General features: G+C 39.4%; 1 protein-coding gene across 11 annotated transcripts in view; it reads left to right on the forward strand.

Annotated features, from left to right (window-relative positions):
• The window catches only part of NFIA (nuclear factor I A), a 371,189-nt gene that overhangs the window by 305,000 nt on the left and 47,025 nt on the right, over positions 1–19,164 (forward strand). For 3 of the 11 annotated variants that reach the window (XM_038183079.2, XM_038183080.2, XM_038183081.2), the window contains 3 exons: positions 3,323–3,409; positions 4,444–4,482; positions 12,958–13,086. The exons of 4 other annotated variants lie outside the window; for them this stretch is intronic. In XM_038183079.2, coding sequence (XP_038039007.1) covers positions 3,323–3,409; positions 4,444–4,482; positions 12,958–13,086 — 255 coding nt within the window. The remainder of the gene's footprint in view (positions 1–3,322; positions 3,410–4,443; positions 4,483–12,957; positions 13,087–19,164) is intronic. 4 more of the 11 variants (XM_038183083.2, XM_038183084.2, XM_072041915.1 and 1 more) reach the window with 2 other exon arrangements.

Genomic DNA, 19,164 nt, shown 5'->3' on the forward strand with positions numbered 1-19,164 from the left:
CCTGGGCTGGGAATCCTACTGCTTCTGTTCTCTGCCATCTTGCTGACGGTGGTGTGTGTATGTTTGGGCACAGATCTTGCTGCCTCTCTCCCGAGGACATTTGCATCATTGTCAGCTGCACATATTAAATTGATATGCAGAGCTCAGAAACACGTATCCCGTCTTTTGTCCCTTTGTTTGTGCAATTGTTGTGGTTTTAATTCTTCTTTGACACCTGGAATATCACAAAGCTGCTGATAATCTGTTGGCTACTAAGGGAAATGACATTGATAGAAGCATAATGTGTGTCAGACTTATATCTAGATAATTGCAGACACACCCCAAACCCTCGCAGCTCAGGGAACTAAATCCTAAATCCATTATTAATTTGGAGAGTCATATGTGGCAGTTGGCTGCGGTGTCATTGCTGCAAGAGTCACTGGTACGGGATCTGAAAGCTGGCTAATTCTGCCTCGCCGTACCGAGTCCTGCCGAATGGGAGTCACTGGGGGAACGTGCCTGCTGCCATTTTGCGGCACCGTGAGGAGCTGTAACAAAATGGTGTTGACGTCCCTACCCCTCGTGGAATGAAGCTTCCCACGTACCTTCCTCTGCACACGCACAAAACCCCAAGGTGGGATCCCGGGGACCGCACGTGGCACCTCCTCCTCCTCCTCGGGGCTCTTTGTTTTCTCAAATTCACCCTTTTACTTACAAACAGAAATCTACCCATCGGAGGATTTAGGAGTAGATTTGAAGTATTGTAGTTGCTAAGTGTAGACTTTTGATGTGATCGTATGGAAGGATGGAGCACGTTTTGAAACAGATACTGCCGTAAGCTGTCTTGTCCTATTTCTAAAATGATCTGTGCCATACACTGCTGACTTTTCCTGTCCATCCATTAAAAAGTGAATTATGAAGAGTGCTGAGACAAACAGATAGTAGTTTAACCTTGTTAGTAAATATCAGGTAGCTGATATATACTGCTAGGATGTTACATCACAGCCTTTCTTTTCAATATAGGTTTATGAAATTATCTTGTTACTATATAAACTGCCTTTGCTGTGTACATTCTTCCAGAGGTTTATTGTTCTTTGTATGTTGGCACAGTAGCATGACTACGAAGAGTCAGTTCATGATGTGGTGAATTTTAAATACTTGGGAGATGGCCATATCTATTCTCCAGCAAAGGAATGAAATACAAATATGAAATTTTTTTTTGGTCAAAGGTTCTAAAAGTTTCCAAAGGCATGCTAAAATGAAACGGAAATAGTAACTAAAGGCAGGATGGGAAGTAGTACATCAGAGCACCTATTTTGTTTGTTTCCTTGTTTCCCTCCAAATCCTAATGTGTTAAGTACAAGTTAGCATTTTAAATTAAATAAACCCGTTCTGTGAACTAGTAAGATACTTGAAGTATATCACACATTATTCATTTATTTTTGTGTGAGTGCAATAAAATTTTTACAAGCTGTAATCTTGTTCTTTTAATAGAGAGAAAACTATGCAGAATATGTTGCTTAGAGTATTAGATAAGCTACAGTGTGTTAATCAAATATTTTCGTGATATGAGGGCAGTTGAGAAAACAGTACAATTTTTGCTAATGGCACTGGTAAGTAAACGGATCTATCATTACATTGTCATGAAAAGTGACATTGAGCAGAAACACCCTGCCAATCCCTAGAAGATAAGTATTTAATGTAATTAGACAGACACTGTCTCCTTTGTTGAACGTAGCATTAATCACCCAGAGAAGTCCAACTTTATATGAAATGGCTTTTTCTGATATGTCTTTGTATTAGAAAGCTTCTTGCATGGTTTTGTCATGATGATATATTTGAAGAAATGACTGCTATACGGTTTTCCTCGTAACCTATCCTGTTGTTCTGTGTTCCATAATATATATATTTATTTTATTTAGCAATGTTGCAGTGTGTAGCCATGACTTGTTTCTAAGTCCAGAAAAGTACACACATTTGGAGCTGAACCTCCTTGAAATAGCGACTGCATTCAACTTCTGCAATATAAAAGAAACACAGATAGCTTCCCTTATGCTCTTTAACTCTTCATATGCGGTGTTAGCATAGGTTCATTATTATGGCATAAGCAAAGTGTTTCTTGCTCCAAATGCTAGTTCATAATATCACACACGAAAAGTACTTCTTTCTATGAAAATCTCATTGTTAAAATGATGAAAAATGTTGCCCCCTTCCAGAATTCATTGGCACTACATTTTTTTTATCTCCTCCGTTGCTTGTAATTTGTGCTGTGAAATGCTGTCTGGTTATGAACTGGTATCCACTTGAATCAGCGCACAGCTGCATCTTCCCACCTTCTCAGTGGTGCAGAGGGCTTTGAAGGGGAAGAAAAGGGTTTAGTCAAAGATGATAGCAGACTTCGCCAAGTAACAGGTGGAGGTCAAGCCAGTTTATTTGTTGGGCTGAACAGAGTGCAGAGATGAAAAATCTTCGTCATAATAAGGTTTAGGAAGAAAATGCTGACTAGTCTAAGCTTTGATTCCAGCTGACAGATCCTTTTCTAGTGTTCATTACTTGATTTCACAGTTCAGGCAATTTTAAGAGGCTTAAAATTATATTTCTGCTCTCCTCTATAAAACTTTTCGATCACTTTCTAATTTTTGCTGTAAGTAAAGTTACAGGGACTCCCTAATATATCATTCATGCCTTTACAATCTTATAAAGTCAATATGCCATCAAAAAATGAAAGGATGAACCTTTTTTGAGGTCCTTACTTTTACCGATTATTTTTATAAATGAAGTAAAAAATTGACACGTAGGTACCAATTTGATTAGAAAATTAATTCCAACTTCAGAAAAGTCCCCTGAAAAGTGGGTAGTAAAATAAGCACGATGTTCAAGAAGTCACTTTTCCTGCCCAGACATATGGGATTTTTATAAGTAACTGGTGACAACACGAATGAGGCTGTGCCGTGCTAGAGCGTTCAGTTTCAGTCCCCAAGTGCCATCACGAAAGGGAGTCACAGCAAGACCCCAGGCAATCAGAGCAGAACGTCCTGACATTGTGTGGCAGTGCTGGGATTGCCATGACCTGGCGGCATCACTGCATGTCAATGCAGCACCACAGAGGGATTTTAGAGGGCTGAACTGCAAGTGTGTGAGTCTCTCCTAGTTTAGTCTCCTGCCCTTTCCCTCTGCTAACTGCTGGGAGGAGAAGGTAGGCGTTTCTCCTCTCCCACCCTTTTTTCTTCCACCACCACCTGCTTCCTACCTGCTGAAGTTAGCAGAATAGGAGTACCTTTAGCCATTTGCTGAAATCTTCCCCCCTCAGACTTTCTATTACTTCTGCATTCATTCTTTGCAGGAAGAGGAAACTCACTGGTCAAACCCTTGGACACCAGAATAGTTGCATGCAGTTTCCCAGGGAGCCAGATAGCTCTAAAGCTTCCCAGTGAGTGACAGTTTCTCTCTTCTATTCTTCTGAAACATGTGTTTTACACATATACTGGAAAATGTTAATATCAATTTACAGCCAGATCCTTGCTTTTTTTTAAAAAAAAATCTCCCAAAGTATATACACTTAGAGCACCTCAGTACACATGTCACTTTTTTATGTAGGAGAAAGTGTTGGATGCTCTTATACACATAACATCATTGGGCTTGAAAGCTGTGAGCTCATTCAGAGTTAGTGGCAAGAACACTGGACTTGCCAGCACCAAACTGTGAAACCTTTTCTATGTGACTAGTAGAAATCTCATGGGGGTTGAAATCCAAAAAGGGGAGGAGGGGGGTGTAAATTTGTGCATTTGGATTCGAGTATCTTCAATGCTATGATTTCAACTTTGTCTTAGAAGTCCTTGAATCACAAATCATTGGAGGCTGGGAGAGTATTTTGGAGAATTACCACTGTGTATGCTTTCCCTGGTCTTTTCCTCTTTTCTAGGCATCCATTACTTACCACTGTCAGAGAGAGGATACTGGGCTAGGTGGATCCCTGTAATCTGATTTGGCATGGCTATTTTTCTGTGTTCCTAAGCTCATGAGATCAAGTTATGTAGGATTATTTCATAATGCCAGAGCAGCAGTTTCTGAGGTTCGACAAAGCTATCTAGCAAAGTGTCTAATAAAAGAAAAATCCTGTCCCATACTGTAGCTTTCTTGGTCCAGTGAAGCAGCATCCCCATGCATACAAATCTTGTAAAGTTACTTTTGATAGCTCCCTCTGTCCCTTCACTTTTTGTAAGCTAAAGTGCCATTTTCCTTTTTACAGCTTAATTGAACTTAAACGCACCCATTTTCTGCAATGTGGTATTTTCATAATTTTGCTATTTCCTCGTAAGTTTTCCGTTAAGCAAACTGAAAGCTTCCCCTTTATCACTTCACTGGGCCAAGATTTCACACAGTATCCTGCTTGCTACAAAATATGATAGTGTTCTCTCTCACCTTGTTTCTTTTTTCTTCTTTTACTTTCTTTTATAAAATTAGGATATCTAAGAAACCCCGAACACCGCGGAGCACTACATGGTGGGTGTGCTTATTCAAACAATGCCAATGCTCTTGTTCTCGGTGCATAGACATTTTGTGGTGGTTGGGGGGATGTACCAGCTGTCCCTCTCGTGTGGGTTCTCCAGTGTCTAGTAGGAGGGCTCATGCTAAGCACTTTGCCAGAGTGACAGCCCTGGAGGGAGCACTTACATGTTACCTCTGCCCTTTCCGTGCCTGTTTTCATGAAACTCTTAGGGACTTTTTCCCTGCGAGCCCTCTGCCTCCCTGTCTGATGTGTTTAAAATTGCACAGGAGATGAGAGAGGTGTTGGGCAGACCACACAGGCAGACAGAGCTCCTCTGGAAATGAAGCCAAAGCCAAACTGCTGCGCTCTTGCCTGCTCTGCAATGGGAACATTTTATTTTTTCCAGGAGGATTCTTTGTTCCTCCAGAATCCTAAAGCTATTGGGAATGCCGAAAAATGAGGCTGATTTCGCCTGTCTGATATCACCTGTCTGAGAACTGATCTGTTGGAAAGCCATTCAAGTTCTCGCTGACTGGGAGCTGCCAAGACTTGCTCAGGAGTTGCTGGTGGCAGGTCCACGGTGCCATTGCAGCAGGCGCTCACCGGCGTACAACTAGCAATGGACACTTTCCAGGAAAAGAGCACAGCAGCTGTAGATCAGCTACAAATGATTTTTTGTGTTACGGAGAAATGAGATGACTGTTCAGTCCTGTGACTGTCAAACCGAGGCAGTCATATCATAAAAATACCAGGAACCACTGGATAGCAATACATAACAGTTCCATGAGTACGCTCTTGACCTGTCAAATTATAAATCCATTTCAGTTTGGTACGATGCACATGAATTCAGCTTGCAACTCCTTCTTTCTTTGGAATAATGTATAAACTCTTCACCTCAAATTGTGTAGAAATCAGGTGACTTTACAGTACATGTTAAATTACCTGAGTTATTTTCACTCCTGTCTACAGCCATTTTATTAATTAAAACATATGTTCAATGGCTGTGTATACCGATTAAGTCTTCAAAACCAATATTAGCACCAAACTTAGTCTTGTCATCATAAAAGTAATTTAAAAACATTACCATGCAGTAACTGAGGTCACAAGTCTAAAAAATTTGCATATTTACCCATCTCCATCTCATGCCTTTGGCATTTAACAGCCATCATTGTTATATATAGCTTGGATAGCCAGTGGTTTTTGATGGCATGCAAATAATGAGCAAATGATTTTTGAGAAAAAAAAAATAAAAAAATAAAAAATAAAACAGAAAATTTGACTCCATCCTCTACAGTTACTAAAATTCCCTTTAGTATCACTTGCAATTTAGCATCCATATGCATCTCAGGAAGATATAGTTGAAACATAAATCTATTCTGGGTCTTTTACTTGCAAAAATATCATACCTCAGCTATAATCATATGCAAAGACTTTTTAGAGGGCTTTGTAAATGCCATCCAAATTTATGATGGCATTTTTTGCCTAACAGCTATAGATGTTCCATCCCCAAAGCACCCACATAAAGGTATATTCTCCTATGGATGGCTGCAGCTTGTTCCCGCTGCTATATCTAATCTGCCAAGTATGCCGAAAAACTCTCAAATAACATTTGAAATGAAAAAAATGCAATAATGAATTTTAAATGACTGGATGTTTAGAGACGTCATTAGAAAAAAAAAATATTCTTATTAAAATATATATTTATACAATGCAAAATGACGCTGAAACTAACATTAGATCAGAGAGAAAATTGAGCTGTTATCTTGCTGTTTATTACACCTCTCATTAAAGTTTTCAAATATAAAATTCTAATTATATTTTAAAGAAATTGCCAATATGTTGGTTACCACCTTATTAGTTATTGAAAGAATCACTTGGACAAAAAAGCAGGGATGAAGGCTAATATACAAGGTCTAAAACAATCCAGATGATGCTGTAAACATAGATATTAGCAGACAAGATAATACACTATGGAAAGATCACACCAAAATATTTAAGGTAGATTTTAATGGGGTAGGGTTTTAAATTAATGATGAAGATTGTGTCATGCAGTTTTAAGAACCTGTAGAGAAGATTTTCCTCTGGTAAAACTGATACTTCTCTTTTGTAAATGGAGCAGTACTCATTTACAAAGCAGAAATTTCAACCGTCTCTATCCTAAGTGGCATCAGAATCCTGATTCTAACTCGAATGATCATTTTTGGCTAAAAATTGCTGAGGAGTCCAAAAGCATTTAAAACCTAAAGCCATTGAATCCATTTAATGCGCCTTTGGCACCTCTCTCTCTTAGTCCTTTTTGAACATTCTGGTCCTCATTTTAATCAATCTCTTTTTATTAAGTTCTTTGGCTCATTTACTTGTGCGTGCATTTGCTTTATTTTATTTGGAACATTTCTTTTGTAGTGTCTTGAAAAAGAGTTGTGACATTTCTTTTGGATAGCTTCTTAAGTATCTGGCAGTCACCTATGATACGATGTTGATGGGTACGGATAGATTAGCTCTGTTTTCCTGATGATCTGTCAGATGTCGAGTTCTGAGGAAACTGGTTGTGTGTGTTGGTGATGCATATGCAGTAGTTTGATAAGTGGATAGATGGGGAGCTTTCATTTTACTTCTGGAAAATCACTGTTCATTAAGCTGGATTTTGTTTTGTGAAGTGAGGTGCGCACTGGCAGGTAGTTAATCAGTGATCATGGTAACTCAGAATGGGACCAGAGGAGCGAGCACGCATCCAAAACGCAGAAACTAAAGAGCACTTCATTAGGATGAGTGAATTTCCATCTGCATTGTATTTTGCGCATACTGGAGCAACTAGTACAGTAAGCTGACGGATGGCAGCTAGTGTGATCATATCTCAGCAGAAGATAAATAAAGTTTGCTCAGCAATAAGTAGAGCAGACTTACTATGACTGACAGTAGCATAGCCATCAAAACTTCAAGAAACTTGAAATTAAGGCTTCCCCAGAAAAAAAGCAGCTGATCAGCATTTCTGTTGATATTGATTTCAGTGATATTGCTGGAATAATTTTCACATAAGGATGAAGAATCCTTGAAAAAATCATCCCACATACCAGTTTTTTTATTCAACAGCCAACTTGTTTTTATGCATCATCTATTTGTTTTGCATGTTGTTGAGTTCATGGTCCACCTGGTAATATCTGAGCTTCCGTGATTCCTTTTTATAGTGTCCCTTGGGAGGGAAGATCTAAACCATATTTCATTTATAGCTTTTGTTATTTACAAAAACTTCATCAAGAGCCTAGTGACAGAGAGCGACTGGGAATATTGGGGTAATTATCCAGAAGTCATCTTTGGAGATGAATATAACTGGTCTACCAATGTGACTGTCTTGATATGGAGTTATTGTGTAAGATGTGTGTAGTCAGAATAATGTTAGTAATTAACAAGTGAAATCGGATGAACATATAGATATGGATATAGCTGTAAATTTGGAGTGGAGGGGAACTGTTCTCCTCTCACACTGCTGTGACTGCATTTGCCTCATCAAAGTTAATCATCATTTCAGTAAGGTGCACAGCTATCGGGAAGTAGGTTAATAGATATTTATTTGCTCTGGGAAGGATTGGTGCATTCAATTCTCACACATCATTTTCTGGTCCATTTAAATATATATCAGCCTCATACATGAAAATTTGAAGATCTTTAGCTGTACTCAAGGAAGACTCTTATGTGGTGCATTTCTAGTACTAGCAGATATAAGGAGGTAGAGGAATTAAAAACATCACAATGCTCCAGTGCCCCTTAGAAGATGAGGAACATGAAGTATTCCTGTGCATTCACTGGTTAAACTTGGGCTGGAGGTTTGCGAAGTGCAGAGTTTTGGAAAGTCTTACTGCGGGACTTCAACATCCGTGCAATGGCTCCAGTAACCAGAGTCTCTCAAGGACAAGGATCCCATTTACGCTTGCATTATGCATTGAGCAAAAGGGTGTGATGCATGATGTGGAATGAACAAAATAACTTGTGTGTTTAGGGAAATGCCAAATTAATGAAAATTCAGAAAGCTCTAATGTTGAAAAAAAGCACTCAAATTCCTTGATAGAAATATAATGCTGCTAACAGTTTCAAGATTATTGTTGTCTGAATTTTCTGCTTATTGTGTACTGCAATTAAAATTCTTTTCAACTGAAAAACCAATGTCAAATTAATATTTCCTTTTGGAAAAAAATACGAAAGTATACATCTTGTTCCATTTAGCACCATCAGGGTCTTTGATCTGGTTCCCTCTGTCCAGTGAAAAAAAAAAAAAACTGATTCATGTTAATGGGAGCAGGCGAAGACCATATATGTTTGGCATATATATGCTTATACAGACACATGAATACAAGTACAGTAAGTTAAACTAACACACCCACTCAGACTTCCATCTGTGTTTTATGCCACAAGTCCCTTTATTTTCTTTTTTATTTAGCAATTAACTTTTCCACTTATTCAGTATTTAAAAGCTGCCATAAGATGAAAATAGACTTAAGTCTGATTTTCTTCTGTTGCGCTCTAAATAACATTCAGAGGAGAATCAGACCTGGATTCTGAAATCTGTGTTTCCCAAAAACGCCAGGTGTGGCTGTGATTTGGACCACAGTCCGACGTGCAGAATAGTAAGGAACACTTTAAAACCCCACCTGGGTTACCCAGCCGTTGTGTTCTGGCTGTTCTTGTTTATTCCTTGCTCGGAGCAGATGGATAGAAAGAGGCAGGGAATGGGGAGGATCCTTGGCTCCATTCCCTATTCACCGGCCAGCACAGCTGAGACAGGCTGGGGGACAGAGTAATTTGTTGCTGCCCTGCACCACGGAGGAAGCAGAGGAGAGCTGGGACTCCGAGGTGTCCTTAAAGGTTGGCACCGCCACGCAAAGTGCTGAAATCTGGTGCTCAGTGCAGCAGTCCCCAATATTCATTCCCTCATGGGAGCAATGCTGAGGAAAGCCGTGCAAGGCAGCAGCATCCTCCCTGGGCTCTGCCCGTGGTAGCTTCAGCTTTAACTTTTTAATTTCCTGCATCCCTGAGCAACACAGGAGGGGAAGCTGAGGGCTGGGGACCACTAAATGTGTTAAAACTCATTAGGTACGAAACAGAAGACCTTTAAAACTAGCCAAGAGCCTCAAACATGGGTGCCAAAAATTAAACACCTAATTCTATATTTAGTCATTTAGTTCCTGTCCACATACAACATGCTATCTCATAGGTGGCCTCATTTTCACAGGCACCGGGCACCTACAATGCTAAGTGAAGTGTTGAGATTGCTTACCTAAGAGTGAGAGCTGGAGAGTCGGATGTAAATTTTTCTGGGTGATTAAACCCGAGTTCCCTTGCTTTCACTCTCTCGGCTCCTGAAAGGAGCTTCGATAGAATGACCAGCATTGTAACATATGGCTTAGCGAGGGGGAAAAAAGAAAAATGAGTATTAGGAATGGATGGACTAAAGAATACGCAGGATATATCAGGCACATTAACCAAACATATGGTGCTAAATGAGATATTTTTTTTTTAAATTGCAAAAAAATTGACATTCCTGGCAGTCTCAAGGATAATGTGACATGGCTGTGATAAATTTAGAAGAATGGGACATATTTTGGCTTGTTCTTGGAAACCTTTCTCTTGCATGCTGACTGTATTTCTTCTTTTATTAACCCATTCAAAGAATGTTTGAATTTTGCTGCTAGAGCACCATGCTAGCGCAACATAAAATGTGAATGATGCTAATTGCTTTGCACTGCCTAACTTTCTGTCATACCCTCCCCTCTTAAAGGACAAAACATGCTTTGGAAATGAGCTGGCAAGCTCATCTCATTCTTTCTCTTGGTCAATATTAAGTGATGTAATTAAGCTCCTGTTTGCATATTCTTCTGAACTAGGAGGCAGCCATTTTTTTCTTGAGATCTGATGGATATGATCACTCACGATAAAATGTGTCATTACAAACCTCAAACAAAATAAAAACATGCTAGAGTTGGACTGTTCCAAACCAACACATTTCAGGATATACTGAAATAAAAAAAAATAGCAGTAGTAATAACGATGGCAATCAGAACGATAACAAACAAATATAATAAATGTAGCAACCAATTATCAGTGCTTCAATTTGGCTTTCCACTCAATGCTACACATAGCGTTATGTCAAGATTTTGACTTTCACATGCCAACAGCTGTCTCAACTTTATAAAATCCATCCCTGTACGAGCGTGGCACTGTTCAGCACTGCTGCAGTTCAAGGTCATGCACCAGTTTAGTTGCAGCGCCTCAAATTTCAGTGCTTGGACACAACCACATGAACTCGCTGCAGCTTTAAACCACATCCCGCTGTTGTCTCTGCCCCTTCCCCAGGTCCTACATCCATGACCTCCATTCGGGTGCTGCCGTGCCCTGCTGGCACCCTGCTGGCAGGCTCTGCAGTGCTCCCCATCAGCCTCGTGCCACCATGCACGACATCGCCACTCGAGCAGCCAGCAGCAGGCATCTTGTACTGGGGTAATCCCTCCGCACAAACAGCAGCTTGTTCTGTCCATGATATTTCACACTCAGAGGGCCAGAACCTGCTACATTAAAGCCTGCCCTGGAGGCATCCCTAGTCTTCCACAGCCCAGCTCATCTAAGTTGTATCCATGGCCTTGCTGCCAGCAGTGTAGCTCCTCCATCACCAGGAACACAAATGGTGGCACTGGCCCTTGATTTCACACTCATTTGGTGTTTCCCTCCCCAGTTCCTCCATCAGAAGCACACCTGGGGCAACAGCACCTTTACTTCTGAGTATCCTTGTTCTGGTATGGCCACTGGAACAAGGAGCAGTAATAAAATTACATCCCAGCAAGCTGTTGAGCAGAAACACAGCAGGCTACATTGGAGAATTTCATTGAAATACCTTAGTTCAACCTCAACCCTCATGCTTTTGTCTGTACCCCGAAATCTTTCAGAGCAATACAGAAAACAAACAAAGAAACAAACATTTTTCTTATGCAATATTCTGTCAGTTCCAAACTATTATTTTTAAAAGATTATGTATGTAGCTTTTCTGGCTGTATAGGAAACAACCATCACAACAGCAAACCCGTGTAGCCAACAATTTCTAGACAGAAAGCTGTAACTACAGCACTGTACCTCTAACCACTCTCTTACTTTATTTAACTTTCTGAAATATAAACTGCAAAACCTCACTGAAACCATTAAGACCCCAGCAGTATAGTGTATAAAGTACAAGAAGGCTCCTGCTTATTGCAATCAACATCCCAGGGACTATAAAACTAGTGTTATTAAATATAAAGTTAATAATATTGCCCAGAGATAATATTGTCCAGACCCTTCTCTTCCATTTTTAACAATTAAATTCTATAAAATACAGGGTTGGAAATAAGATTGAATGACTTTGCTGGTGGAAGTTCAGCTTCCACATTATCTTAGTTTTTGCTTTCGCACCTGAAACCTCAGCAATTCTGCAACTTTGTTTTGCTATATCCCTACAGATATGCAAGATGTGTGAGGTACTGTATATATCTGAAATTACATATTTTCAGAGTATGTGCAGATAATCAGAAAATCCATATGCCTCTACATCTATAAAAATACCGTTAATAATACAGACACACACATCATCATCATCTATATGCTGCAGTATTCTTTTATCTAAGCATAAATCATACGTAATAAAAACTCTGATTTTAAGAGCCTATATATTAATTCATTTAATTTCTTTGATACCACGTAGAAGCTGAAAGGACCACGGGCTTGATAGGATATCAACATGAGTTATTCTCATAGACTATAACAAAATGGCCATATCAGCAATACACCATTTGTGCCTGTCCATGGGAGAGGTTTCACCCAATGGCAACTTAGCTCTGATTTTCATTGGAAGCCTTTGATATAGTTCAAGGGCATAATAACAACTCTGAAATAATTCCGCTGTGGCTTCTAATATAAAGACAAAAATACCATTCACCCTTTAAAAATTTTTGAAAGCAAAAGGGAACCACATAAATATATTACTTTCAAATACCTTTGAAGTCAAGAGAGTAAGGAAGGGCAGAGTTTGGACTCTGCAAACTTCATTCTCTAGTTGTGCCTTGAGTCTTGCAGCACATTTAAAAGATCCATTTTCAACAATCTACTGAACCAGTAAGTGAAAGACAGAATTCATAAAAAGCCTGTAAAAATCCAAATGCTCCGGCTATTACACATTTCTAAAAATAAAGCAGAGTAGGTTTCAGTAGCAATAATAAGCTGCATCTTATCCATATTTCAGATTTAAAAGAAAAATATGGCTGCCTTCTAGTGCTCATTGCTCACAGCAAACCATGGCCACTTCTGCCTCAAAAAAGACCATAAATAAAAGTGAGCTTTCAGCTTGCTGTTGTATTCAATTTCATTTGTCCTTTAAGTTTATCTAGCTGCTTCTGCACCCACTTTCACAATGCATAGGCTGTCGTTCCATGACCTAGCATTATTAAATTGCACTTATCAATCATTCTTGCCAGGAATGCCATCGCCAACTACATTAAAGAAGTCAGAGAAGTCTGGTTTCAGCAGTCCCTCGCCTTCGCAGACCTCCTCCCTTGGAACGGCTTTCACACAGCACCATCGACCTGTCATTACAGGACCCAGAGGTGAGGCTTAACCCAAGAGCCCCCAGGCAGCTTAAACGTTAGCTCCAGCACCCAGTGCCCCAGCGCTTTTCCAGGGAAAGTCATCACCACGTGTGACACATCCCGTGAGAGGCTGTGCTTCAAAAGCTTGATAACCTGGAGGTTTTAGTTGTCAAGACCTGTGTTTGGTTTTGTGAGGCTGGGCTGTTTGGTAAAACTCCTGAAGACGATTCAGCAGTTGCTAAGGTGGAAATGCTGGTTTCTGGGGGCTCAGGGTTTTATTTGAAGAGGGTTGGGAAAGGGACAGAATATATTACGTAGAGTGTCTTCTGCTTGTATCAATGCATAACATAGATTCAGTCTAACTGCTTGAGATAGGGACTCATCATTCACTTCTGAACCATGCCTGTCTTTCAACACTGTTGCTTTGTTTCTGCGAGTCATTTAGTGCTCATGTTGTTGGTATTGGTGTGCTGAAGAACCACCTTGTTATTGGACTCCTTTGAAGTTGGTTCCTGCAATGCTTTGGCTGGTTTTCTTCACAGTACTCTTCCAACTGGCTTTCGAAGTAACGGAGATGTTCTTTGGGTCTAGATGTGCTTATAATGTTTTGTCAGAAAGATGCACTTGCATTAACCTAGAAAACTAAATGCAGTACCCAGTTATCATTTGAAAAGGAACACACTTGGGCACAGTAACCTACAACAATGAACGAATCATCTTACAAACCTCTTTGGAAGATGCAAAGATAAGGTTGAATCTTTGTGACATGTTTCTGCTACAAAAATTTGTTTTATTTAAAGAAGATTATTAAGAAATTTGTCAAATGGTGAGGAATAAAAAGACATATTAGCAATTCACGCTAGAAATTATTTTGAAATGTCTGCTTGGCATAAGTGTGGTTTTACTGAGGGCAACATAAACCATGAGTAGCCTCTTCACACAGTGCCAGGTGATGTGGTGTGAAGTAGTGGGATTGCACTAAGTTGAAGTGAGGTCAGAATTGGACTTCATGGTTATTAGAGCTGTGTTAAATCAACTAAATGTATTTTGATTTGTTGTGGTTAATCCCATAAAAATTATTTATTACCTTGAGAGAGACACGCCTAGATCCTCAGAAGATATTTAGGCATCTAAGTTCTGTGCTTGTTTCTATTGGATTTTGGATCTGAGCTATCTGGCAAATATATCATCTTTTAAAAGCCTTGATAATTGGTGATATAAGTAGGAATATGAATGTTCCATTAACATTATATGCAGTGCACATCAGCTGACACTGAATTTCTCTCTTTTAGAAGTTCAGCCTTTCAGATTTGAATTGTCAATTGATTAGTTAATAGGCCCTTTCTTTATTTAGCTGTTTTACCTCACATCATTTTTGAGACCATTAAATACCTTTGTCTGCCCCTATTTAGACCCCCTTTATTTTGAATTTTTGTGTGACATAGACAGGAAATGTGTCACTGTGGAGGTCTTGTTTAAATCCCATCTACAGTCTGTTTTCACAAGACTTTTTCTGTGCACCTGGAGTTACCAATCATCCGTGTGAGAAAGGCATTCAAAGACTGTCAGAATTTGAAAGCACAAATACAATGATTCCTTTTCCCAAATTTTGTTTGTTTGGAACAAGATGTCTCCATAAAAAAAAAAAAAAGTAATATATTTGCTAATTATCATGGTATCTAATAGGTTAAGCAAAAACGGTTCTTCTGCAACATCTGTTAGGAGTGTCTTCTTCAATTTTATACTTGTTCACAAACAAAGTCTTAAAGACTTTCAGGAAAAATCCCTCTGAATCCATCCATGGATTCTTTAAGTGTCATCATCCTTGAAAAATTTTGTTCCAGACTTCATTCTTTGTTCTTTGCTGGACATGCCTCTTCGGTATTCTTATTCCACAGCACATTGGCTGTGTTTATTTCTCTTCTACAACACTCATTGTGTTAGTAAAGGGTAATATGCTGAGACAGATTATTTTCTGCAAATCCAGCTTTGTTCTTTATCCCATTCCCTTCAGTGTACTTTAGGAGAGTAAGCAGAAGAGAGAAGCTTTTCAGGTATCAAAAGCAGCAAAGTAAAGAGCATAATGCAATCATATAAGAAGATATAACCTTAGAGCAATTCATATCCACTCTTAGTTACTGGAACTTGTAGCTTTTGGCAGAAATAATGGATATAATGTAGTACACACACATTGCATTCTCTTTGATACATATGCATTATGTAAATGGTTGATGGCAGGTCATTCTGAGTGGTCTTCAGAAAGGTAAAAGCTGGATTTGATCCTCATTCTGCAGAGATTCTCTGCATTTTGGAGAAAGGAAAGTCATGAGTAAGTAGATCACCATCAGAGTAAGCTCCTCAGCCAACTGAATGATTACAAGAAGGTTCAGTCTCCTGATGTTCGGATGTGCAAGTTTATCACTTGGATGTGTATATGGAATGTGTTTGTAAAGCATGATCAAAATAAACAGCAGAGAAGAAGCTGTAGACTATTCATGGCAGTTGTTGTCATTGACAACCAGTGATTTATAACTTCTGAGGAATATTCCTGCATCTTTCCCACACTTCCAAACATTCCTTAGAACACAGTGCATGTCTTACTCTGGGGATATCCCATGACACTGAGTGCTCTTCCCATGATACCCACAATGAGTTGCTTTGGGAACAAAACTTGCTTGGAGAAGGAGTAGATCCTTAAGATGATTTCTTTACTATAAGGTTCTCCATTCAATAAACCAGCTGGAAAACCTCTGTTCTCATGAAATTGTGCTGTACTGTGTCGTGGAGGGCTGTGCACTAGTTTCCTGTCTGCATTGGTGCTGCTGCCAGTACCCAACCCAGCTGGGCAGTAGCCAGCAGAGAGGATCTGAGCTGGCTGACCAAAGGACCAGATGTGCAGTGAGTGCTGGCACATGGATGCCAATGCTTCAGTGACTCCTCAGTAGTTCCAACAGATGGTGGTAAGATCCAAGTTTCTTTGGTGATAAGCTAGCAAAGTGATTCATGGAGCCTCACTTGATGATGGCAGTTTTTTGGGCATGACTCTATGAATGCACCATATGTCTTCTCTGGACCAGCGTGGTTAGGATTCAGTGCCTGGCAGATGGTAAATTGATCACCTATAGGGTGGCTTTAGCACTACTATCAGTTTTAGAATGTATTTCAAAGCCTTGAAAATTCAAGCAGTTAGATCTCTGTCTCCTACACAGCATACTTTTGATACCTTCAAGACAGATTACTTGGTGGTCAGTTTCTCACCACAGTATTCTAGTATTGCAAAGCCATCATGTATTGCTGGCATCTTCCGAAGTTTCCCAGACATTAGCTTGCTTGAACTCTTTACCAGACAGTGAAGGATTTAAATACTATGGGTGACAGGAGTATTTACATAAGTGGTTTTAGGTTTCCATGTATTGCTACTTACACTCTAGTGACTTTATATCTAGAGCTGGCTGAAACGTTAAATTGACCACGATCTTGTAAACCCAGGATATACAGCAGCCTGTGCTGCAGAGCATTCATGCATTTCCACAGAATATGACAACATAGATCCTGCAAGCCAAAAAGCAAGGAAGAAAAGGCAAGGAAAGTAAAACAAAAAAAGAATGTGATGGTATGTTAGGAAGATAAATGAAGGAGAAACACTATTACAAAGCACAGAAAATAAAGCACAAAGTGAAGAAACTGAGGAGCTGAGAGTATGAGCAGAATGAGAAGGGATGAAAGTCAACTAGTGGACTAGTTCCCGTTATATTAATTTACGCCATAATAAGCATTGCTGTTGAGATTTTTATCAATATGAGGCCCACCAGGGAAATTGAACAAGATGGTACTCTCCGTTAGTTAGCAAAAACTTCTTGCCACATATCTGGGAAGACATTGAGCCCTTCAAAATTCTCCCTAGGGTCACCAAAACATCAGTGTCTGTTAGCTGTCCTGTCAGGCAACTTCAGGTGAATAAAAGTGATAATTCCTGCTAATTCCAGAGCTAGTCAGTGTGAAAGGATGTTTTATAACATACTATTCTGTTCAACTATCCATGGTTGCACCTCGAAGCTGTCAGCTGTCAAACCACATAACACACATAACCTCCTACTTCCCTTTGAATTTTGACAAAAACAAAGCGGTGGAAGTTCATTCTGAGACAGACACCTCAGATCAAGGGATGTTAATGTTGATATAAGACAGCCAAGAGAGGGAGAGCCACACCACAAGGTTAGGAATGTACCAACAACAGTTGGGTAGAAACCAAAATAGCATCACACTGAACAAGAGACGAGGCAACCCAGCCACAGTGCAAAGCAACGCTCCGATTTACAGCGTCAGGGAACAGGGAGGGCTCACCTGCTTTTAGCTGACTGCGTAGGTGAAGATTTTGATTTTTTCCTTTCATTCGCTTTGAAATAATACGAATCTTAAAGAAAAGCAGTTTCCTAACAGATGGCCTCTCAAGGTCAGGGTTAGTAATTGCCAGATGCCCTACCCAAACTTCCATCTACTCCTATATCCTACGCAGGGGAGGACAGAGGGGAAGGCTTGCAAATGGTTAAAGCTTCAGCTAAACAAAAGTCAGGAACCGTGTAATTAAAACTCTACCTTTGTTGTATTGTAAAGAGTTAGCCTGTGACATAGGAAATATTTAAAGGAGCAGGCTGTTCAGCTAATTTGTGTGTGAGTGAACTGCTTAGACAGTCCTATCCTAAATTAACTGTAAGGCCACCCACTGAGATTGCCTCATAAAGGGCCATGATTGCTCAGCTTCGTTTTGTATAACCGTTCAATAATTACTAGATAAATGCATAACTAAAAGCTCTATTACACTAATAATTTGTACTGAGATAGATGTGTGGGACACCATGCTGGGTTAATTTGTCATCCCTGCAGCAAACTTCTAAAGAGGGCTCTTTTGCAGAGGAATTGTGTTAATATGTTGCTCCAGTGAGGACATGTTAGAGCAACAAGATGACTTGGTCGCTTAATCTCCTAAAGAGGCAAAATGCCTGGAGGGTAAGTGCCAGAAAGAAGAATGGGGGGTGATTAACACAGTGGACCCAGATTTAAACTCATCCTGACAAAAGGAGCTGATCTAACTGAGCAAAAGAATGAGAAAAGGGGAGTGTTAAAAATACTAATAGGATTTCATGCATCCCTAAAAAATAATATAAAAATAAAGTGCTGCGGGACCAAAGTATTTTGCCCATGCTTTTACTGATTCAGTGTTCAGTTTCTTTGCTGTCTTTGATGTTATCCGTGAAGTTAAACTATATGCTTTAAACAGTGCACTGAACTATAATATTTTAGCTCTGCTTTATGCTAAATTCTTTTAGCTTCAGACACACACAAAAAGCACATTATTGCTTTAAATATGGAACCCATGTTTAAGCATGAGAGCTCTGGATTTTCAACCTCCTCTATTGACAGAACCATAAATCATGTTAAAGTTAAGTGAATTACTGTAGCGTGGAACTATAGCTTTAACAATGTTTATGTAGTATCAGCTTACCATCTACAGAATGAAAGGGGAAAAAAACACTGATATTAGAAATGGGAATGTGGAGTCCTATTAACTTAACAGCAATATATCACTCCAAAGTCACAGATTCCATTACCATGCCCTTTTTAGTATCAAAGCAGAATTATATCATCACACACATAAAGGTTGTGGTTTTTAAGAGAATTTACATTTCTATTGTAAACTTATCAACTGCATTTCATTATAAAAAAGACGTGATATATTCTCCTAGCTGTAGTTTTTATCATATATATGTGAATGCATCATGTGTATTAAAAACAATAATAATATGCAAAAGTTGCCAGAATTTGATGTGAAATAGGAATTCTACAAACAGGTTAAATTATTTTTTTTTCACCTCAACCTTCCGTATTGGAAGAGAGGAATGCTTTCTATAGGTACGATTTTTATTCCTATACCTATGTGATCAGTTCTGCAGTACCGTGATTGCCCAAAGGTAGAAGAATTTTCACATGTATTAGAAGAATCTGCTCAAAATAGCAAAGTTAACTGGCCCTCTGCCTACACCAGAATGTGAAACCAGCACTCAGTTCAGCTCTACAGGTTTTCGAAAGCAGCTTGTA

The sequence above is a fragment of the Anas platyrhynchos genome, chromosome 8, assembly GCF_047663525.1.
Source record: "Anas platyrhynchos isolate ZD024472 breed Pekin duck chromosome 8, IASCAAS_PekinDuck_T2T, whole genome shotgun sequence".
Lineage (NCBI taxonomy): Eukaryota > Metazoa > Chordata > Aves > Anseriformes > Anatidae > Anas > Anas platyrhynchos.